The sequence below is a fragment of the Trichoderma reesei genome (genome assembly GCF_000167675.1).
Source record: "Trichoderma reesei QM6a unplaced genomic scaffold TRIREscaffold_16, whole genome shotgun sequence".
Classification (NCBI taxonomy): Eukaryota; Fungi; Ascomycota; class Sordariomycetes; order Hypocreales; family Hypocreaceae; genus Trichoderma; species Trichoderma reesei.
Window position 1 is genome coordinate 537,717 of NW_006711163.1, and position 22,117 is coordinate 559,833.

The 22,117-nt window shown below is 55.3% G+C and overlaps 5 protein-coding genes across 5 annotated transcripts; 4 read left to right on the top strand and 1 right to left on the bottom strand.

Annotated features, from left to right (window-relative positions):
• Positions 1 to 7,325: 7,325 nt before the first annotated feature.
• Positions 7,326 to 9,103, top strand: TRIREDRAFT_80007 (uncharacterized protein; the record flags this gene model as incomplete). The annotated part of the gene is made up of 3 exons (XM_006967180.1): positions 7,326 to 7,693; positions 8,339 to 8,510; positions 8,582 to 9,103. The coding sequence occupies exons 1-3, from the start codon at positions 7,683 to 7,685 to the stop codon at positions 9,101 to 9,103; spliced, it is 705 nt and encodes a 234-aa protein (XP_006967242.1). The 5' UTR covers positions 7,326 to 7,682.
• Positions 9,104 to 10,198: 1,095 nt separating this feature from the next.
• Positions 10,199 to 11,306, top strand: TRIREDRAFT_4878 (uncharacterized protein; the record flags this gene model as incomplete). The annotated part of the gene is made up of 4 exons (XM_006967089.1): positions 10,199 to 10,294; positions 10,639 to 10,789; positions 10,980 to 11,093; positions 11,242 to 11,306. The coding sequence occupies 4 exons, from the start codon at positions 10,199 to 10,201 to the stop codon at positions 11,304 to 11,306; spliced, it is 426 nt and encodes a 141-aa protein (XP_006967151.1).
• A 685-nt stretch (positions 11,307 to 11,991) lies between these two features.
• On the bottom strand, positions 11,992 to 12,922 carry TRIREDRAFT_122929 (uncharacterized protein; the record flags this gene model as incomplete). Its single annotated transcript, XM_006967270.1, has 3 exons — positions 11,992 to 12,386; positions 12,537 to 12,687; positions 12,885 to 12,922. 3 exons carry the CDS (start codon positions 12,920 to 12,922, stop codon positions 12,312 to 12,314), a joined length of 264 nt encoding a protein of 87 aa, XP_006967332.1. The 3' UTR covers positions 11,992 to 12,311.
• Positions 12,923 to 15,445: 2,523 nt separating this feature from the next.
• Positions 15,446 to 16,141, top strand: TRIREDRAFT_65483 (uncharacterized protein; the record flags this gene model as incomplete). Its single annotated transcript, XM_006967181.1, has 2 exons — positions 15,446 to 15,701; positions 15,828 to 16,141. Coding segments are annotated over 2 exons (570 nt in total), but the record flags the coding sequence as incomplete, so codon positions are not given.
• Positions 16,142 to 17,365: 1,224 nt separating this feature from the next.
• TRIREDRAFT_122931 (uncharacterized protein) lies at positions 17,366 to 20,212 on the top strand (the record flags this gene model as incomplete). Its single annotated transcript, XM_006967182.1, has 2 exons — positions 17,366 to 17,919; positions 18,016 to 20,212. Exons 1-2 carry the CDS (start codon positions 17,714 to 17,716, stop codon positions 20,210 to 20,212), a joined length of 2,403 nt encoding a protein of 800 aa, XP_006967244.1. The 5' UTR covers positions 17,366 to 17,713.
• Positions 20,213 to 22,117: the final 1,905 nt, after the last annotated feature.

Consider the following 22,117-nt stretch of genomic DNA (forward strand, 5'->3'; position numbering starts at 1 on the left):
GGCGTGCTGTGAGGCCGATGTGTGGCTCCTGATGTTGTTCTATCAAGGGGGGTTGACCTTTCTCACCAAGCTGGCATGTGACACCAAGCCGCCCATGCAACTGGTAAGCTACCTTGGGTCGCAATATCAGAAACAAAGCGCCAGGCCGATGGACCGACGGGGAAGTTCCTACCGCCACTGCTGCTGTCGGGGATATGCAGCGCCCGTGGTCCGTTTACGGAGTATTGCTCGGAAGGTTGATGCTTGGTGAGCGAGTTCTCCTGTCGCCGGCTTCCTGTGTCGTGTCTTGTCGTATGAATGTCGTGTCGTTGTCGTGTCGTGTCGTGTCCGTGTCAGTTTGTCTTGCTGCAGTCAAGCTGAATCGGCCGAGTAATTGGACGGCTGATGCACGAAGACAGCACTTTGGAGGGGGCCAGGACAAGTCGGTGAGTGCGGCCAAGGCAGAAGCAAGGCACAGGCAAGGCAAGGCAAGGCAAGGCAATGCAGGTCCCACGGTGGATTGATCTCTTTGAAGGCCGGCGATGGCAAAGAGCAAAGGACAAGTGGGAACCGGACAGTCGAGGCTGGAGCCCGGTTACAGCTACAGGTGAAGTGAGGCCTCGACCAAGTCGCCACAGACCAGGGCGTGCAGCTGGAGGATTCAAGCCTGAGGGCTGGATGATGCCTGGATGATGCCTCAGGCGGAGGTTTTGCGGCGGGCAAGGTAGGTACGATGGACAGAAGCAAGCAGGAAGGACCGGGTGCAGAAGTCAGATCAAGAAGCGGTTACTACTAGTCTAGGTAGTAGCAATAGGTGGAAGGAGCCGGAAGAAGAAGCCGCGGTTGTGGCAGCTGCCACAGGCGCGGAGGAGCTGCTAGCTCAGTCCACCGTAAGGGCACAGTGGGAGGACTGTCTCACATGTACCTTCACTTCCAACCTGACTGGATCCTGAAGGTGGCATAATACCTACCTGACCTACTACTACCTGGTACGGTAGCAAGGCGGGCATTGAACTTCGCACGCAATACTCAGAGTCTTTTGCACATCCTTGCTGAGAGACGCTGCGTGCCTCACAAATCGCGGGCAGTGCCGATATCTGCCGCATTGGACACGAAACCATGCTCAACCACACGCTGGAGATGCGTCACTTGTTGATCTATTGGAGCGGTGGATAGCAGGGCACTCGTATGTCGTGTTGCATGAGACAGTAGGTACTCCAGCGCCCACAACTTTGCGAGAGGTGACGGCTCATACGTCTTCAGGTTGTGTCCAGGCTGCAGCAGAGACTCGCGCTCGACCTGGAGTGAGGGTGCACAACAGCCAGCCATCGGCACATCCAAGGCATATGGTGCCATGGCTGAGACAACCGGGCGTCTGCCAGGCTTTCCAGGCTTTGAGGGCTTTGAGGGACTTGCAGGCCTCCTGCCATTGCACTTGTACCCCAGCTCCTGGGGCCTACAGTGCCTGCAGAATAGCCGAGCACAACGACGCTCGTCGAAATCGGAAGAGAAGACCAGAAGAGACCAGGAAACTCCCAGCAAGATATCCCCCCTGATACTGGCACGTCCAACAAGGCGGGGCATGACCTTGTTCCCTGGCCGTCAAAAAAACGGGAGCCTCCGTAACAGCTTGGTCCGTCCAATCAGCCTGTGTACCATCCCATACGGCCTGCTGCTGCAAGCTCCAGCCAGCAAGGGTCAGCATGCAACAGTGGTCCATATATGTATGGTATCTATCGTTTTCCCTCCGGCAGAACTCGGTGGGAGACGGGGTTCCCATAGGCTTGGACTCAGCAGTCGTGGAGTGCCGGGAATTCGGCCCTGCGAATGATGCTTCAACGGTGGCCCCATCGCCAGTACATGCAGTATTATCTTGCCCGATTCCTTGTGCCTGAATGCCTGGACTCTGGATGGAAGGGTCCTCGCTCGTGGAGCTCATACAATACATACAAACATGCACGAGGATTTGTTGATCGGCTGTCCAGGAGTCGCAGCGACGACCTATCGCCAGAGGCTAAGGTATAGTCAGCGGTATCGGTACTACGAAGACTCCTTCCCGGTACCCTCGCCCCTGGCAAGGAACTGACTTGCAACAACTGTCACGAATCGACGCAGAAGGCGCTAATCACAGGCAGGATCATGCATCTTTCTCGTTGGGAGAGGCAAACAGCGGGCGAAAACGGAACCAGCAGCAATGGACGATAAAAGGAAACGCAAGGGGCATCCAAGGATATGACAATACGAGAATCATGTGAAGAATGGAATACGGACATGCATCATGGAAGGCTGGACGCAAGCGCCTTCCTCGTTCGTTGCAGCACAGCGTCTCCCTTCGCTTCCAGCCAGCGTCCAGACAGCGTCCAGCAAACGAAGCCTGGACATGGGGTAAAGGAGGGTCGGCTGAAGCCAGAACGGCAGGCAGACACTGCTTGTGACGGGGAGAGGGCGCCCTATTGTGACCGGTGAGCTAGCAGCATGTACGCGGAGGTGGTGGCGGGCTGAGGGCTGGATCTTGTGAAACCCGTCGTGCGGGCGGTCGACTCGCACATTGTGCGTCGTGGTGGTGATGCTGATACCGCGACAAGCCGGCACTCGGTTGGACAATCGCGAGTGCGACACACTGCACATGTGTGAGGTGTCAAGTCAAACTATCGACTCTCTGGCATCTCGATCGAATGTTGCAACCATGTATTATACGAGGGCGAGCGTCGCGTCCTTCATGTACGAGTATGAGTGTGTCGCCTGCCGTTTGGTCCGGTCCGGTCGTGGGCCAGTCGGAGCGCCTCCGTCCTGCGCCAGAGGGATGAAAGCACGACTGTACAAAAGAGACAAGGGGATATTGTGCTGGACTTGTCAGATGCGACCAGGGCGGGCCCAATGCGAATCACAGCTTGCCACAATGGCAGAGAAGGAGCCGAGAAAGGCAGGAAAACATGGAACAGCAAATGAAAGCCAGCGTCACCGAATGGCAGGCTACTAGAGGCCCCTCGCTTATTCAATGGACATGTACGGAGTACTACCTACATGCTCGTACCCATGCAGCCGCTACCACCCCGGGAACTTCGATGTAACCGCAGATCCAGCCAACTCAGGGCAACGTCGTGGCATCATCTTGCACCGGCAACTCTCCAAGGTTAAGACGCTCTGCGTAGGAAGGATCAGTCGGCTGAGATGCAACAAGCGTCTGGGTATGTGGCCAGGTCAAATCGCCCCCAACGAGAAGAGTGCCGAAGCTTCTTCTCAGCTGCCCAGTCGGATAGGGCAAAGCGAAGTGCTGCTGCTGCTGCTGTTCGTCAATGCTCAGCAGTTCTCACAACACCACTACGGCTTCTGTCTTCCCCACCACCCCCCAAGGCTGCGTGGCTAGATCGATGACCGATTTGGTGGTGTGTGCCATCGAGTCGTTGTCGTCTCCTGACCCCGGCCCCCCTTTCCCTCTTTTCTACTTCGTGCCTAGAGCCAACGCATCCGAGTCGACGATGCAAAGGCGTATCGCGAAAACAAGCCACGGTATATCGGCGTTTGCTACGCCGGATACATTTCGTCGGCCGCGATTGAAAGCCTTCCAATCTTGACTGCGACTTTTTATAGTACGTCACCCACCTCTTACCAGGATCCAGGTCGTGCAATGGCCGGTCCTCATGCACGCCTCGCCTGTTGCGCGCGGGGCAACACAGCCAGTGCCAGGTGGTTGTGACGCGGGCCAGGCCATGCACAGCATCTCGTAGCACTTCTGCGGAATTGCATGGAGCTGTCCTACCCCCTTCGCCAGCTAGTCAGGGCAACGAGGGTATCAAGGTGCAGTCCAAATCAGGATTTCTGGCTTCCGACCGACTGAAGGACTCCGTACTTAGTACATTGGATGAGTTCGCATCTCGCGTCCACCCAGTGTTTCCGTTGTGGCTATTCTTATCTCGATGCCAGGCTATTACATAGGACGAACTCCATGACGCCCGCAGCTGCTGCTCACTTGGCAATTTCGCCCTTATGCAGTTCACTCTTCGCGGAGGTCCACGCCGGGATCGCATCCACACATCAGAAGCAAGGCGAGGGATGCAGACGGGATATGACGAGGAGACCTCCACACATGCTTCATGCCTCGCCTTTGCTATGCACTTACTTGCAAGTCTGTGTAGGGCCCAGTGACTGCCACTGTCGCTTCGTGCTCTCGATCTAGGCATATATTTCAGTCTGACTTGGGAGCATGCATACGAGCACTCTCGCGTTGAGGCTGGAGCCAATCATGAAGAAACGGGACACCAGACCTGTCAAGCGGCTCTGCTCCGTAAAATCTGGCCCTTTGTGGCAATGGCCCCAGACTATTGCAACCACACCCCCTTCTTCTCTCCTCTTTTCCTCCTCTCCCCTGAGCCAATCGACTAACCGTTCGGAGTAATTGCCATTGTCCCAGGTAAATCCCCGATTCGAAAATTCCAGAGACAAGATACAACGAAAGGCTCTAGACTATGCAAGGAGCACATATTACGGGGTAAGCTGGACACAACTCCGAGAGGCATGGGGTTGGAGCGCCAGGACCACTCGCCATTGGCCACGCAATGGCTCCTCACACATCCAGCAGGTCAGCCAATCGTCACTGACAGTATGTACCGGAATCCCTTGTATCGAGGGCTGCACAAGGTGCGTGTTCGCGATTAGCTTCCGCGCAGTTCTCCAGGCTTAGTTGGCGCGCATCAAGCCAGATGATGCAGGCTCTGCCTCGTGGAGGCGCCGGACCTCATGCCATTCTGACGTGCAAGGCGCCGTCCCATGAACGAGATTGCGTGCCTGAGGCGAGTCGAGACAGGGAACAGAGCCAAGGGGGCTGGAGAGGATCCTGCTCGGGAGGTCCAAAGCGGCTGAAATGGCGTAACCGGTGAAGAGAGACGCCCGACAACCGGGTTCTTGACGCATCCTGATGGATGGAAGGAGTGAGGTGGTGATTAAGGTTAGACAAGCATATCGACTGATCAGCCGCCCCCAGGTCACTTGTTATGGGGCCAGCCCTGGCCTATCGAAGCCGGGAGCAAAAGCGTGGCTGTCCTGCAGGCGCTAGTTGTCTCCAAGGTACGAGTACAGTACGAGGTCTATTCGCAGTTGAGGTGACTAGCAAGGAGCAGCCAGGGCGTGCTGCAATCTGGGCTCGGGTGCTGGGGCTGGAAGCCGAGAATGGAGCTTGGAGCTGACCAAATGCAGTTGCTCGCACATTTCCAACTCTGAGCTGTCAGTGCTATGCTTGTTACAGAAGCTTGAGCATAACTAGCATCCCCAGCATGCCTCTCTTTCAGTAAGTATCATTCCGCATATGGCTACGTGCTTCTGATTAGCGTTGACAGTTGCGTGTATCGTGCTTCTGATTTCTCCGGATTGGCTTCGATCAGACGCGGTGTCCTGGGCGGTAGGTCTCGTTCTTGACTGGCCTCGCCGGCGTGGGATCAGACCAGGCAAGGTGAGGTGAGGCACCGTATGTGCAGTACTGCCCGTTGCCAGCAACCCTGAAAGGCGAGAGACGGCCATCCTTGTTCCATTGAACCTGCCTGCCTTGTCACTCACGCCCCATTGCTGTCTGTACGACTTGAGTATTGAGGCGTTGTTTCCAAGGAAAGAATGGGCCGCGACTGGCCGAGTTGCAAGCAGGGCATATGCAGCCATGGGCACCAGATATGATTGGAGTTGCTCCGGTGCTCGTGCCTACCTGGTACCTGTCGTTATTCACACGCCACTCAATCTGCCGTCGCATCATCTTATCGCCAGATTGAATGTGCCTGGGCCACGACAACCGTTTACGCTCGCGACGGCAGCAGATATTGCATGATCCTCTCATTGGATGGAAGCCTTCGGTGATGATTGGATTGCTCTGCCCACATGGCGCATCACTGACAAACAGTGGCTTGACCATGCGATGGAAGCAAATGGACATACAAAGGTCGGGACATGCACATACTACATCCAGGTACGAGGACTGTCGTTGTCCACATGGAAGCAGGCGGATCCGTGCCCACGGACAGGCGTCGCCAGGGCACCACGGCTCACGGCCGGCTCGCACCCTTTCTCAGCCGTCGTTAGTCCCAGGTCCAAGTTATGTATTGGAGACTCCATGGAACCCGATGCTGCCAAGTGGAGGCGGTATGGGCTCTCCGTGCCTGTGCTCGTGCCCGTACCTGTGCCCGTACCTGTACCTGCGCCTGCGTTAGTATTGGCGGCACCACTTGAGTTGCCCGTTGTTTGCGACAGGCGACCTGCAGCAGCAGAGCGTGGCATCTGCCAGCTGCTGAATGGCCCTCTGGCGCTCAGCGGTCATGAGTCGAGTCAAGGGGGCCCCATTCAGCCAAGGAACCTCGGGGAGATTCTTGTATTCCTTCGAGAGCTGAATACCTGCGGTCTCGAAACGTCTTGGCCCCCATCTCAGCACTTGACGGGACAGAGGACAGCACTTTGCCCGGTATACTTGTAGATCCTGGCCAGCCTGGGTGTATTGGTGATGCTCCTTGTTAAGGCAAGGTAACGTCGAGACACCCGACTCGCGCCTCCGAGGAACCGGACGACAACAGCAAACACAACGACGGCACTAGCACTGCTGCTGACGACCCTTTGGTCTTAGTGCTTGAGCAAAGCCGCCCAGGTGCTGGCCGTGCCGCATCGTCAGTCGGTGGAGAGGCCGGAGCCTGGTCTCCATCTCAGCATCCATCGACATGCGCCGACCTGCCTCCAACCCTCATCGGCCCAGGCGGCTCAAGAGCCGTAGAAGCTGCTAGTAGTACTAGTAGTAGCAGCACCTCCTCGCCTGCTTCCATAGTTGTCGTTGTATGTGCAGTATGTAGTATTACAGTAAGTATGCAAGGTATGTAGCACTGCAATCCAGGTGGTAATAATGGAGGTATCCTGACGACATGGATTCGGGCTTGACTGCTGGTTACGCAACAGCCCCCGACTCAGCACGTCGCTGCGGATTACATACGCCCGTCGTCCGGCCTGCCGCCTGACAGATCACCTCACCTCACCTTATTGCGGCGCTGCGTTACATCAATGCATGTACTCGTGCAGCCTCTCCAACTGTCAACTGCAGCGCAGGTACGAGTACTTTGCACAGTGCAGCGCCTCGCCTCCCCCACACCCCTCTGTGCCCTCTTTTCTCCTCACTCCTACTTTGGCTGAGTCTGCCGCGTCTCTCTCTGCCTCTGCCTCTGCCGGTTTTATTGTCACAATCTGCGTCTGCAACGCCCACACACGCCCCCCCAGCCACTCTTTTTTTTTTTTTATCCATCACCGTTGTTTTTCTTGTTCTGATTGTGTTTCCTGCACGCCTTTGTCTCCTCTTTTTGGACCTGTCGGCCTCGTTTGGGCCGCCCAACCTTGAAGCGTCCTGCGCCGGCCCCACCACCCTCACCCTCACCCTCACCCTCGCCCTCGCAACAAGCGACAAGGCCCGGGGCAGAAAGGCTTTGCAGGGTCTGGCGACGACGCTTGCGAGATCTCCTGCTAGCCCGCGCGACAAACAAGACGGCCAGCCAGCGACCAGACTCAGGAATCACACCGGCTGCACCGCTGCTGCACGCCGTGCCTGTAACGTGGACCGTCCGTCGAGGCCTGCTGCTGCTCCTAGCCCAGCGATCCGGAAGAGGAGCTAGGGTTTGCTCGAGAACCCTTGTCAGAGGCCGCGAGAACGAGAGAGTCACAGCCGGGAGGGAAAAAATAATAATAATACAATGTCAATAAAGTAAGCCTCCTTCGCGAGTCACCGTCGTCCCGTCTCTTTTCTCTCCTTCCTGTCCCTGGCTTCCCCATCCTGCCGCATCGCTCGTTCACTGTCCCCCTTCCTTGTCGTCTTGTCAGGGCCTCCCAATCACTGCAGCTGGACGCGCGCGGCTTCAACGTCGCCTTGCTTCTTCTTCTTCTTCTTCTTCTTCTCTCTCTCTTCCTCTCTCTCTCCTGCAAAACTATTTAACTCCTCCTTCACTCTCCTCCCTCCCCATCCTCCTCCTCCTCCTTTCCTCTTATCCTCCTTCTTCCCCCCTCCTTTGACCTCATCTGTTCCCCTCTCTATACCAAGGAGCCCACCAGCCTCGTCTTCCGCCGTCTCGGCTCTTCCCGCTGAGCATCTACCCTACCTTGCCTACCTACTACCTGATATAACCCTTTCTGCTCCCTCCCCCGCCTCGTCTACCCCGGCATCGTCTTGCCTTGCTCGCCTTGCCCAGAAGAGTTGTTCTGGCCACGGCTTCTGCCCCGCTACCCAGCCCCGAGGTTCATGGAACCATGTGCTTGGGCCCAGACCCACGATGAACAATCCTCATGACTACCTCATCTCAAGCGCCCCGAGCGCGCCTCCCCGGCGGCCGATCGATCCTGACAATGCCGATAGTTGGGTAATGCTCAACCAGGGCGGATTCGTGAAGCTTAGCAACGAGCGAATCCTGTGGAAGCTCGATGGGCGCATATCCTGCGAACTGTCCGTCCCCCCGGAGCTAAAAGCTCGCTGCGTCCCGTTCCATCGCAAGAGTGACAAGGGAGCTCTCTTCCTGACCAACAAGCGGGTTGGTTGAGCCTTTCAGAAATAGCCCCCCCGTATGGCCCGGATCCTTGTGAGACTGACGTAACCCGGCAGATCATCTACCTCCCCGCAAAGCCGACCCAGGAGCCAAAGTTCGAATCCTTCAGCGCGCCCATTCTGAAGTTCCAGGACTCAACCACCTCGTCGTCCATGTGGTGGGGATGGATCTGGAAATCGGACTGCATCCCCGTGTCGGGCGGCGGCATCCCGCCGGAAATACCCCGCGTCGAGGTCAAGCTCACCTTCTCGGACGGCGGCATGAACGAGTTCAATGAGACGTACATTGGCCTGCGCGAGCGCCTGTTCCAATATCAGGAGATGCGCAGGGAGATGGGCGCCAGCACCGAAGTCCCCGACGAGCCCCTACCTGCGTACGAGGCACAGGGAGACCGACAGGAGCAGCCGGCGTCGAGCCAGCTGGCCGTGCCGGGGCCGAACCGCTCCGACAGCTCCTCCAGCCGCCGCGCCCCCAACGAGCCGCCGCCGAACTACGACGAGGCGCAAGCGCAGCAGCTTAGCAACCGCCTGGAGGACCACATCCGGAACGAGGTCGACCGAGGCGCCGCAGACGACTAGTAGGCGCCATAATGAATGCTCCGTGGCGACGCCTCCAGCGAAACGATTCATGAGACTACGAAACAATCTCTGGTGTGATTTTGCGCTTGCTTCTCTATGAACAGGGGCCAGAACTTTTTTTGACAGCTGCTTCGGCTCCAGCCGCCGTAATGTGTTGCTATTGCGTGGATTTGGATGGCGCCGGAAGAACCAGGACTATTACTAGTATGCATACACGAACCATTGGGATTTTCTACACACATGGATTAGGGGGGTTGGCATCTTATAATGAGAAAGTTAGAGCCCGCCAGGCCCTGCTATATTGATATAGCTTTGGGAGGGCCCTGGTTTGATCAATGCCAGCTTTGTGTTTTATGGGATTCACTTCTTATGTTGGGCAAGGCGCTCGGTTGTGCCACTGTTGTTGTGCTGTGCTCTTGTGCGCGATTCCGCCGCATGTCCACGTTTTCGCTCTGCGCACAGCGTCATCGATCGAGATGGGATGGATGGCATGTGATGTGTTGTTCTGGAGGTATTACCATAGTAGGTAGGTAGGTGCTGTAAGGGGGTGATACAGCGCCCCTCCCGCTGAATCGGAGATCTTTAAAAGCGCCCCCCAGTCCGCGAGTGAGAATCCGCCAAAACGGGCAACCCCAGCTGCTGCCAATAGCCTGCCGCCGCCGCCGCTACTAGTACCGAGTGCCTAATTCTTTATCTAGCTTATCGAATGTAATCGTCACTGGCGAAAGGAACCCGACGCTGGCTGCTGACAAAGCCGCGGGAGGTACCAGTACTTAGGTACCTAGTTAGGTAGGTAGGAAGGCACCTTAGGTAAGGTAGGTACCTGTAATGTGACAGATCCCGTGACCTGCTCTTGTGTTGTGCGTTTTTTTGGCCTGGCAGCGATTGGATGCGCCGGGCCAATCAAAATGCCTCAATTGCCCGGGCAAGGCGTCAGTTTCTCTCTTTTCCCGGCGATTTTGGCCGAAAAGCTGCCCACTACCCGATTCCGAATCTGCTCATCCAACTCCTCCTCTCCCGTTATATACGAAGTTCAAAAACCGCCAAAACCGCCAACGACGACGAGCAGATTCTTCTTCTTCGATTGCCGACACAATGGGTATCTGGGACGCTTTCTCCGAGATTGTCGAGGCGGTGACGCCATGGGGTGTTGTGGAGGCCGAGGCTCCGGCTGCTGCTGAGGAACCGCAGGTGAGTCGGTGGGATATCTTTTTTTTTTTGCTGATGGTGGTGACTTGTGGTTTTCGAGGGAGGAGGGGAGGGGAAGGGGAAGGGGGGGGAGATCAGCTTTGGGCAGCGGTGCAGAAGTGTTTGTTGGGGGGGGATGAGGCGGTGAAATTTGGGTTGTTTCTTTTCTTGTTTTCCTGGCATTGTGGTTTTGTTGGAGGCTTTGTTGCGGGTTTGGGTTGAGTTGCATAGGTGGAGCGATTATGCTGCTGCTGCTGTTGTTGTTGTTGCTGCTGCTGCGCTGTCGGTTGCTTGATGATGGGTGAGATATGGAAGACTTGGAGCTAATGTTTGATTCGTCTTTCTAGGAAGCTCCCGAGGCCAAGGTAGAGGAGAAGAAGGAGGAGGAGTCCAAGGAGGAGGAGCCCGCTGCGGAAGAGGAGCCTGAAGAGGAGGAGGAAGAAGAGGAGGAGGAAGATGAGGACGAGATCAAGGACCCCAAGGAGGAGCTCGAGGAAGGTTCGTCATTTCGCCTTTTTGTTGTCATCCCCCCCGTCTCTTTGCTTGCGCATGGAACTGTACGTTCCCGCTGCGACTTGCGCGAGGCATTTCTGCTTTCCGCGCGCAAATGGCAACCGTTTGAATGGAGCTTCTGTTACGAGGAGAGTTGTCTTTATGAGTATGCTGACTTTGAGATTCGTCTGATTAGAGTGCAAGAACTCTCCCCAGTGCTCGCCTGCCAAGCACCACTTTGACGAGTGTGTCGAGCGGGTTCACCAGCAGGAGAGCGAGGGCGAGGCCAAGGAGGACTGCGTCGAGGAGTGTACGTTTTTCCCCTCCTATCCCATCCATTCGACTTCGCCTTTCTCTTGCCATCACCACGATGCTCAAGGGAGGGGGAAAAGCTTCATGCCGGCTGTCGATTCTTGTATTGTCCTTGCTGACCATGGTTTTTTTCCGTTGCTATTTAGTCTTCCACCTCGCTCACTGCGCCACCGCATGCGCCGCCCCGAAGCTGTGGTCCAAGCTGAAATAAGCAGAAGCTCCCCACGACAATTGGCCCCCGAACGAAATGAACTAAGACGTCTCGACGAAGCAATGCCCAGATGGAGGGGAAGATATCAAGATGATGGTTTGCATTGTGGGTAGAGCTGTTGAGAAGGGTGTATTACAACATGTTCATTACTCGACGATGCCGATTCCATCTCTTTCCGGGTCGGTACCGAAACAACCAAGAAAAAAAAAACGACAAACTACAGCAGCTTTTCCTTCTTTTGCCCCTCGAGCTCCATTTGGCGGCGATAAAGGGGGGGAACTGCCCTGTGTGTACTCTTACGCTCAGCGAGCCATGAAAATAAAAACTTAGAATCTTTTTTCTCTCTTATATCTTGCTCGGCTGGCTTAGTGTCCTTCCTCACGCCTGGAATGCTGGCCGTTGCCCCTTTTGTCTCGAGGCCAGTGTTCGCGAACGAGGGTATGATTTGGATATTTGCCTGCTTGGGGCTTGTGATGCTTTGAGTAAGCTACTGTTTATGTTGCTGGTGCGCTGCGTGTTTGTGTGCTGTCCTTCACAATGTGCTCGGGTCGATATAGATCCCCCTGGACTCCTTGCCTCTTCCTCACGGCCTCGATGGCTATTTTATGATGCAGAGTGCAATTTGTAACTGCAACACCAGAGCTGCAAGTTCTGAAATGGCCCTTCTCATAAACAGGCGCAATATCTCTCAGATGGATCGGATTTCGGTTTCTATAAGCTGACTGACAACGCCCCAAATGCTTCCTTATTGAAGTGACACGCCGGCAAGCTGATACATCCTAATCCTCGTATCCGTACAACATTCGTATGATGTCATCTTCATCCTGCAGAGGTCATTGAGCCCGGGCAAAAGAAACAAACATTGAGTGACCCGAGCCGACGAAGAAGGAGAATAGAAACAAAGCAATAGAAAGAAGAAAAAATAGTCCCCAAAGTCAAAACGCCCCATTTGTTGCTCGGTTGTTGTATAAAAGCTCAATTCGCTGAAACTTGTCGACTACCTCTTCACAAGGAAATCGCGCCCCGTCGGTTTTCTCGGATATGGAGGAGGCCTTGTAGACCGCAGAAGACGAAGAAAGCCTAGACACGTGGCATCATTAGCTGATGAGCCCCATCAGGAAAACATCCTCCAAGGTATATAGACAAAGACAGGGATCGGAGTCGCGCAACAGAGGAGTCGGGTGGTCGGTCTCGCTCGGGGGGACGGAAAACTGGAGGGAAAGAACGCACAATGTAGACGAAGACGGCAGAAAAGACGGTTTTAGAGACGGCCTTGCCATCGGCGGGATCGTCGATGCCGCCGACGAGCTCCTCGTGGCCGGAACGGAAGAGCACGCCGAGGACGGTGAGGATGATGATTGCGAAGACGGACATGACGGTGCTATTGGGCCACAAGGCGGAAAAAAAGCAAACAGTCAGCTTGTTTATTTTTCTCGTAAGATGAACGAATGGGCATCGCGAAGAATGGAAAGGCGAGAAGGGTGGGGTTGCTGGTGTTGGTGTTGTTGTTTTCCTCTTCTTTGCGCCTTTGGGGGGTGTGTGTCGCGCGAGACGGGAGTTTGGGTGGGTTTGACGGACCATGACCATGCCTTCATGGCACTGACGACGGGCTTCATGATGGGCGGCTTGAGGGCGTGGGAGGCACGCGGCTGGGTGAGGCGGAGTTTGGATAAGTCAGTCTTGAGAGTCTGGAGTGTTTGTTGAAGAGAGCGACAACGAGATGACAGGACGGATGCGCAGTGATTCGTTGGTCGGAGGTTATGCAGCAAGTTGCGTATCGCATCTTAGCTTCGACATCAACCGGCACGGAGGTTCATTGGGGTCAATTGGAGCTAGGGCGAAAGAGGGCATCCGAGGATACGCCGGGCGACGATGCTCTCCGCTAGAGCTTCTTGGGGGCCTTGGATTTCAGGCGCGGATGAATCTCGGGCTGATTTACTGGACTCCGTGCTTATGTCATTGCGGCTTTAGGCTAGGCGCGCGGACGTCGCGGCAAGAGAGGGAGGGGCGCTGGCGCTTAACAGACGAGGTACCTAGGTATGTACCGCTGGAAAGTGTTACTAGTGCTCTGTTTCGTTTCTTGGGGAGCTGGGGTTTTAGCGTTCCATTGGTTTACACGCATCCTGGGGCTGTGAGTGTACATTTTCGATTTCCATCTCTTTTTTTGCTTCATGGACGAATCGCCAATGACGAGCCTGGGTAGACATGGTTTCCATGCCCTGTCGTGAGTCCAGCCTCGTTGTAATACACCACAGTATGAACCGTTGGGGAAAAGAGGCTGGTGTGAAGCCGACTCGTGGCGGAGCAGCATCTGCCGTTTCACAAGAGCACAATGGCGACGGTTAGACAAGTGTTCACGGCATCTCCAGCCCGGCAGAGGCCAAACCATCGGCCGTTGACGATTCTCAGGACGGGGCGAGTGGTTGCTATTGCCGTTGAGCAACGGCGACGACACAAGCAGCGGACAATGCCACACAGCCGCCTTTCCTTATGTTACATGCGCAGCTCTTGGCCCTTCGAGTAATAGTACCACCACCACGCAAGTCCATCCCTGTCCCAGGAAGGCCTCTTAGGCTGCGCCGGCCCACCCAATGTCGCATCACGGCTCGGCTGGCCGCCTATCAACCAGTCAAGGGTCCTCCCTTGCGCAAGCCTCGAGTCGCGTCGGCAGCCCTCGCCTGCCCAACGAGCCGTCGTGGCCTGGCGGGCTCTTGGGGGATGATGATGCTGTTTATAGCGGGCTGCGCTGGACATGGCCAAGCTCGAGGAACGAGGCAGAGCAAGAGGGCTGTGAAAGATGACAGGTCGGCAGACCGGCATCTGCCCGCTGAGCACATATGACAGAGACAATATGGGGGGGAAAGCCTCATGAGACTAGGGGGGATATAAAAGGATGACGGACGAGATGCAGCGGCCCTTTTCTTCTCATCTGATACTTCAGCTACTGCAAGGGCCCTTTTTTTTTTTATTCAGCTGATGTGCGTTGCGTGTCTGTTGGGAGCCGGCTACCGACAGACCTCGAACAAGCAAACAAACAGCTTCGAACCGACTCGTTTTTTCCTTCTTCCACGAGAGTATCATCCATCGAGTCACAGCGTCGGACGATTTTCCTTGGGAGTTACTCTACGACCGCGCAAACAGGGTTGTTGATCGAAGCACAAAGCGAGAAACGAGGCCATCTTGTTGCTGTCTCACTTCGCTACAGCTCCCGCCGCCAAGTAACCTTGCCACTTGCAACTATTTGCTACCGAGCGGTCGGGCAGAAAAGCGGAGGACAGGAGCTGCGAGCTTGCAGGCTTTGATCCTTGTCAAGGGTGGGTGCTTCTGTGGACTTCTCTTTGTTGTCGAGCATTGAGGGCTACTCAGTACGTTACCGTAGAAACTCGTGAAATTCGACCGAAGCTAGGTTTGGTGGAGCCGCCACGTCATCTTTTTTTAGCAGCACGCCTTACTACAGTAGGGAAGGTCAATTAAGGTACCTCAAGCTGCCAGTACCTCAGTCAATTATATAATGCAGTGCATCTCTACGGTCGCAAGCAGAAAAAAAAAATCAGTATCGCATTCTGTATATATCAGGGCATCTTATCATGTAAAACACGCTTAATTAACCGCAGCGTTGAGGTTGTAGCAACTAACTGGCAAATGACAGTACATACGCTTGCATAGAACTTTATGGTAGAGTGAGGTATTGGGCTTACTGTACTGTACTTGATGCGGCTTTTCCTGTTATTGCCTGGCGTGCACGTGCACGTGGCGGCTCCACCAAACCTAGCTTCGGTCGAATTTCACGAGTTTCTACGGTAGTAGGTACGTGTATGGAGCTGCAGAGGAGAGGAGAGGGCGGGATGCCCTGGATGTCTTGAGAGCCACGGGTCGTTTGAGTCGTCTGCCCTTTGCCTTGCCTTGCCTGGCCTTGCCTTGGTGTGACTGTTCCTTGTCATTGTTGCAACTTATAACTGCTTGACTTCTCCCGTCTTTTCTCAGCTGCTTCTCAGCCTGCTTTCTTTTATCTCGTATCATACTTACACGGCTTCCAGTATTACCGACTGTTTCGACTCTTGCTCGATATCGTTCGTTGGCCATCCAAAGAACAGCGCTTTTTTTTTTCTTTTGCCTTGTTCTTCTTCTCATTCCCCATTATGCGGCCGTCTGGGTTCCTGGCGGTCCTTTCCACCGCCCTCGTTGGCTATGCCGCCGCGAAAGACGCTCCTGTTGTCATTGACAATCCTCAAGGCGTCGAGTTCAAGGCCAGTCTGCCCAAGAAGCCCTTTTTCGCCGGCGCTGCGCTGGTGGGCAATGTCAAGGGATCGGTCTCTGCTACGGCTGGTCCTGCTGGCAAGGGCGTCCGGTTCAGAGTCCAGTTTGAAAACTTGCCCAAGACGGGCGGTCCTTTTTGTGAGTCCTCTTCTTGCTCTCGACTACTTTCTGTGTTTCATCTCTTGTCTCCGGTCTCACTTCATCTTTCCGGTCAATGGCTATGTGTGTGCGCCCTCAAAGTAGCTAACCAATGCCCGTATGCAGTGTACCACATCCACGAGGAGCCGGCCGTCAATGGCAACTGTACCTCAACACTGGCCCATCTGGACCCGTACCATCGCGGCGAGACACCTGCCTGCAATGCTTCCGAGCCCCAGACGTGCCAGGTCGGTGATCTGAGCGGAAAGTACGGCAAAATCACGTCGGATCCCTTCGTGGCCGAGTACTTTGACCTCTACACGTCTCTCCAGCCCGGCAGCCCAGCCTTCTTCGGCAACCGATCAATCGTGATCCATTACGCAAACAAGACGCGGCTGACGTGCGCCAACTTTGCCAAGCTGCCGGTGCCCGCCGCAACGACGGTCCCCAGCACCACCGGTGCTCATCACACTGCCATTCATGGGCCCCTGGCTACCGGTGGCGCTCAACATAACCTCACCGGCTCTCACAACACCACAGGCCACCACAACTTCACGAGCCCCCATCGCACCACAGGCGCTGCCTCCCCCTCAGACGTCTACACCCTCACCAGCGTCGTCACGGTCCCTGGCAGTCCTACCACCTCGTCGAGCCTCACCACCACCGACGACGCTGGGAGTGGTGGTGCCAGCGCCACGTCATCTGTTGTTCCCTTTCCGGGTGCAGCATCGGGAAACAGAGTGTCCCTTTCCCTGCTGAGCGGTGTTGTAGCCGCCATCTTCTTCTCCCTGTGAGACACTGGAAGGGAGAGGCTTGATTGCCCAATCGGCGCGGTTGGCCTCAGTCCTTGGCCCTTCACTTTCCATTGTTATTTTTCTCTCTTCTCATACAAACTTAATGATAGACAATGTTTTGATTTGTGGTCGGCTCTTGAGCTAGAACAGGGGTTACGTTTTCCAGGGCATGGTTCAGGGTCGGTGCTGGGAATCATCATGGGCTGGACATGAGGGTGCGGACAGTGGGACACGGCTGAGCAGCAGCAGCAGCAAACAACAAAAAAAGAAAGCAATGAAGTCACTTCAGGTAATAAATAACATGGTCACACTCTTGTTTAATTTCCATCCGCTGGCCTCATTGGCGCGTCAAAGGCAGGGCAGCGCCGCGAAATGAGGCTGGCTGGCGTTGCGGCGGCCCCCATGCAAGCAAACGATAACCGGCCGTCCAATAGTTTGGTTTCGAGGCCGTCTCCTTGCTTCTCAGGCGCGCATGCAGTGACAGCTCATAAAACACAGTCGATCGGGCGCCTCTTCTGTTCCGGGCTGGGCAGAATGGGCTCGAGCAAGTGAATGCGCACGTTTTGGCCGTATATAAATGGTAAGAAAGCAGAAAAAGGCGGTGCAGACTAGGTGAATCAACTGGAAGTTCCTAACTCGTCGCATTTTGGCTGCAAGATACAGACTTCCATAGGTTCCAGGTACTTGCTGTCTATAAGGTACCTGAGCAACAGCTGCTGCACGTGATTGGCACTCCCACCACCTTCTGCCAAGCACAACAAAACAGCAGCCAACAAACGGCACATGCATTTCGCCTTGATATCGCAGCACCTCTTTTTCTTTCCAGCTTCACAACTTCCATCCTCACCTTTTTCTCCGTCTACCTGCCTATTGTTACACTCTCTTCCTCCGATTATCCTCAGAGGCCACAGGGGCTCCAGCAGTGGGCCCTCTGCGTAGCAATCAGCATTGTCCTTGCAGCACATTTCGTTTCTTACCTCATTCTTTCTTCTCCCTCTACGAAACATCCTTAGTCGCAGTCACCACCAGTATTCTCTTCTCCGACATCACTCTTCACGCGCGGTTCATCTCTCTGCTCATCCACTCCACACAAGCTCATTCATCCTGACGGAATCCCTCTATTATATTCATTGAGGCATTACACGAGGCTCTCGACCATGCCAAGCGTGTGAAGCACCCGGATTCCCCTCCCCCTCCAGCACTGATCACGGCATCACCATGGCGAAGAAGAAGGTGAGACAGACATCGGGTGAGGAGGCCTCGCTGGACAATGGCAAAGCAAATCAAGCGTCTGCGCCCGCGATGACGGCGCAAGCGTCTCCGGCATCGTCAAGTTCAGCTCCTAAGCAGAGATCTAGAACATCGCAAGCGGCGTCGTCGACAGGGATCCCACCTTCGCTCGTCATCTGTCGCAATAAGTATGTGTATGACCACCGTTTTTTTACTTTACTGATATTTCTTGCCTTGCATTGCTCTTTGACTGGCTCGCTCATTGTGCTGACCCATGTCTGAACCACCAGACACTGGCGTCACATCTCTGCCTATCACGGCCCGTGGCTGCAGATGCCCTACGAGATCCTGGAGATGCTGGCCAACATCAACTACAACACGCCGCTACCGCGGCCCCTCGACGCCGCCTCCTTCTTTGACATCGTCAAGGTGCGGCGGCTCGTCGACGAGGCCACCAACCTCGCCGTGAGGGCTGCTAGTGACATCGCCTCACCGACGCTGACCAACGTCAATGGCGGCTTTCCCAGCATATCGTCCGCCATGGGCCCTCATGGGATGGGCGCGCCGGGCCATGGCGGGAAGCTGAGCAGGGAGCGCAAATTTCGCATGCGAGAGCAAGCAAGCCAGAAGCTGGGACGAGCGTATCGCTTAGACGAAATCGCCTGCAGCGTCGCGACGATGCAGGGCGCGTCGCCGCTGGAAGACGTGGGCAGCCTGGTGCTGCAGCGCAGTCCCAAGGATCCCGACGCCAAGTATGTGCACTTTTTCCACGAAAAGATACCATCGCGAAAGATGGCAGAGTGTACGAGCCTGCAGCCTCTGACGGACATCATCGAGGACCGCCCGGCAGAGCCAGAGGTGTTGCGGACCCGCGCAACCGTCAAGATATTCAAGGAGGATTATGACGGTGCCGTTTTCGATCTCACACACGCGCTTTCCATTTCTCAGTTCCTTCGCAGGTCGCACGGCTCCGGCCAGGAAGATGCACAGGTTGGAGACGCTCAACGCACAACCCGGAGACGGGCTCACGACATCATCCTGGCGGAAAAGGATCAGCCGAGCAGCCTTGAGGCTCAGCTCTACTTTCAGAGAGCGTCGGTGTATCTGACCATGGCTTCTGAGCGCATCCTGGATAGTATCCCGACGCCCTCATTCAGCCAGTCGAACGGGCAGCCAGCAGCTAATGAAGCAGACGATGGAGACGCAGCCGCAGAGGCGAATGGCAAAAGCTCGCCTGACCCAGACAAGGAGAGCGCGCGAGACCAGGCCGAGGCACGGAAACTGGTCAAGACGTATGCCAAGCGTGCCATCAAGGACTACTTGTCCTTCTTGGCCAACTACCACTATTCGCCCAATCTCCCCCTCAAGGTCGCCAAGGAGTTCAACGACCGTGTCAATATGGTTGCACACGGCGTACGCAGTTCCAGGGCCATTGATTCGAGCAGCTGGACCAACTCGCACACCGTTTACCCCCTGTCCGATCTATTCCGCTCTGTCCCTCCCACGGATCTCCCGCCGTATCCCTCTCAGGATGTGTTGATCAAGCTGGAACCGGAGCCGGACGAGACTACGTGCGAGTGGGTGACGTATCATCCGCTCCTCACCGACGCCTTGCACTCTCTGCTCCTGGCTCACTGCCTCGCCCAGACGTCCACCAAAGAGATCCAGCGGCACGCGTACATGGTTGCTCGCGTTGTCAGGCTTTCCGACGGGTATCCCATATTTCAAGTGAATAAATCCCCTGCCCGAGCCGATTGGGCCGAAGTCATCCATCGTACCGACAACTGGGTCGGTCTGAGCTCCTCGTGGGACACCTTGTGCACGCCCGCACCACTACCGCTATATGATGACGAGTCGTGCAGCCATCACCCGTGTGTCCACACCTACAACTATCACGTGGAAAAACCCGCTGTGTCTGCCAGCGTGGCCGCCTCTGCCGCCGCAGCCCTCCTCGCCGGCACCTCGTCTGATGCCGCGGCCGAGGAAGAACGGCGCCGAAAGGAGCTGATTCGCGAACAGGCCATACTGGATGCCCTGGATGACGAGCGGGTGACTGACGAGGCATCATTCCGCGCGGCCATCAAGGCCCATGAGAAGCGGGCTCAGCGGGACGATGCCATGTACTCTGACAAGCCCTCAAACGGTGCCAGCGCCACACCCAAACCAGGTCCAGGAACGAGCACGAGCACGGCCGGGCCAGACGCCCTGAATGGAATTTTGAACAACAACAAGGCAAAACACCCGCGCCCGCCTACGGGGGACGCCGAGGCTGAGCCCTTGTCGCGTCGATGGTCCGCCGACGATGGGAAAGACTATCCGCTCATGACAGAGCGCGCCAACGCAATTGCGCGCTGGGTGCAAGAGGCTCCTGTTGTCACGGGCATGGTGAAACGCAAGAAGCGGACCAAGAAGCCAGTGGGCGATGCCAATGGTGTTCCCGCCAAGGTCGACGCGGCTGGAGAGGCCCTGGAGAAGCTGGAGATTTAAGCCACATTCTTTTTGTTTCTACGATATGCTGCTGTGTGTTTTGCGCGTGTATACGCGCACAGATCGACATGATCTTACTGAAGCATCTTACTTCTATCGCATACGGTTATGAGGAAAAACTCGGCATGGCGGCATGAGGGTTATGTCTGCCGCAGGACTACGGAGCAAGGGACAAAGGGACGCATGGAAGGTTTACACAAAACAAAACAAAAACATCATTGCGCAGAGGGCTCAAAAAAAAGGGTTGTATTTGCTCATGTACTGTATGCATTTTTGGTGTATGTAAGGGTCTTGTAACGAGGGAAAACATAAGGTAGGAAAGGGGTTACCTATACATGATGCAGCTCGGCTCGATGGGTTTGAGCAGCTGCCTCCACTATTCGCATCGTCGTGGCCACCTCCATCTCACGGGGTTGATGTGTCTTTGTAGTGTCGTGTATCTTTCAAAGAGTCCAAACAGTCCCAGTCGCCACATTGCATCCTCCTACAATTGATGAGTTTCTCGCCCCCCCCCTCCCTTCCCACAAAGAGCCCTCGGACGCCAACATCACGTACCGAAACCAAGCAATCCAAGCATCAAATGCCTCAGCCAATTCGCAATAATCTCACCACATCTCAATCGCATCATTCTCATCCCCAATAAGCGCGTACCCCGTCGTCCTCCGCAGCCTCACCCTCTCATCGACCAACACCCGCAACCTCCTCACTACTCTCTCGCGTTTACTCCTCCTCCGTATGACCATGCCGTTCCCATTCCCACTTGCAGTTTCATTCCTATCCGTGTTAACCTCCACGTCAAGGTGACTGTTATAGTTGCAGGTAGACGGCAAATCATCGTCATCGTTGTCGTCGTCGTTGTCGATGGAGAAGCCTGATGTAAACGACCCAAACGAGAAGCGACTGCTCGACACAACAGACAGTCGTCCCTTCAGGTACGACGAGGGCGAGGGCGTCAAGGCACAGCCTCGTCGTAAAAGATCCTGGGCGAATGTCAGGGCCGCGATGATGTCGTTGTGGTCGTCGGCGGTTGGGGTGGGCACTACGAAGGCTGTGTAGGCGAGGCCCATCATTCTTGTTGTTCTTGTTTTTTTTTGTTTTATTTGGTATGATTCTTGTGCTGGTTTTGGTTGGACTTTGTTGCTTGGTGGTGTTTTGGAGGGAGTGGTTTGTTTGGTGTTTGGTGGTGTGATGAGGTTTTTTGATGGCGATGTGTTGATGGTGTTGCTGTTGATAGCCACCGGTACAGTTACGGCATGGTTTTTGTATATCTACCTAGTATTCAGTGGGAGCGCAAGATGGTCTTCCCTCCCTTTCTCCCTCCCTCCCTCCCTCCCTTTGCATCACAACATCACAAATTGAGCATGTCTCAAGCATTGACCTCGGGCAACAACTGGAGGCTCACCAAAAACAAGATTATGTACTACTACTACTACTACTACTACCACTACAACCCGTGCCACATTCCATTCTCAACACCCACGACATTCCAACCCCTGCCCCCCCCCCCCCCCCCCCCCTTCCTCCCTTGACGTGAAGAGAAATTGCCCGTGAAACTACACATGGACATAGCATATTATACCATCAAAGAGAACCCGGTCCGTTCCCAGACCACCCCCCCTCTCAGTCCCGGTGTAGAAGGAATAACTCTCGGATATTCATTCACGCAGCCATCGTGAGATGGCAGATTTCGTAAGAAGAGTCGTGTCAGTACAGGCAGACTACTGTCAGCTTCAAGTGCCCTCTCATTGTAGCTACCTCATCACCGATTCGATGCCAATAGTACCCTTTTCGACGCCCAATTCCCAGCCAAAAGCAAAATCAACACTCAGTCGCCATACGATGCCTTGTTTCCACCCTGTGTCCACTTGTCAAATCAAACAAAACTCCTTCCAAAAGAATTTATAC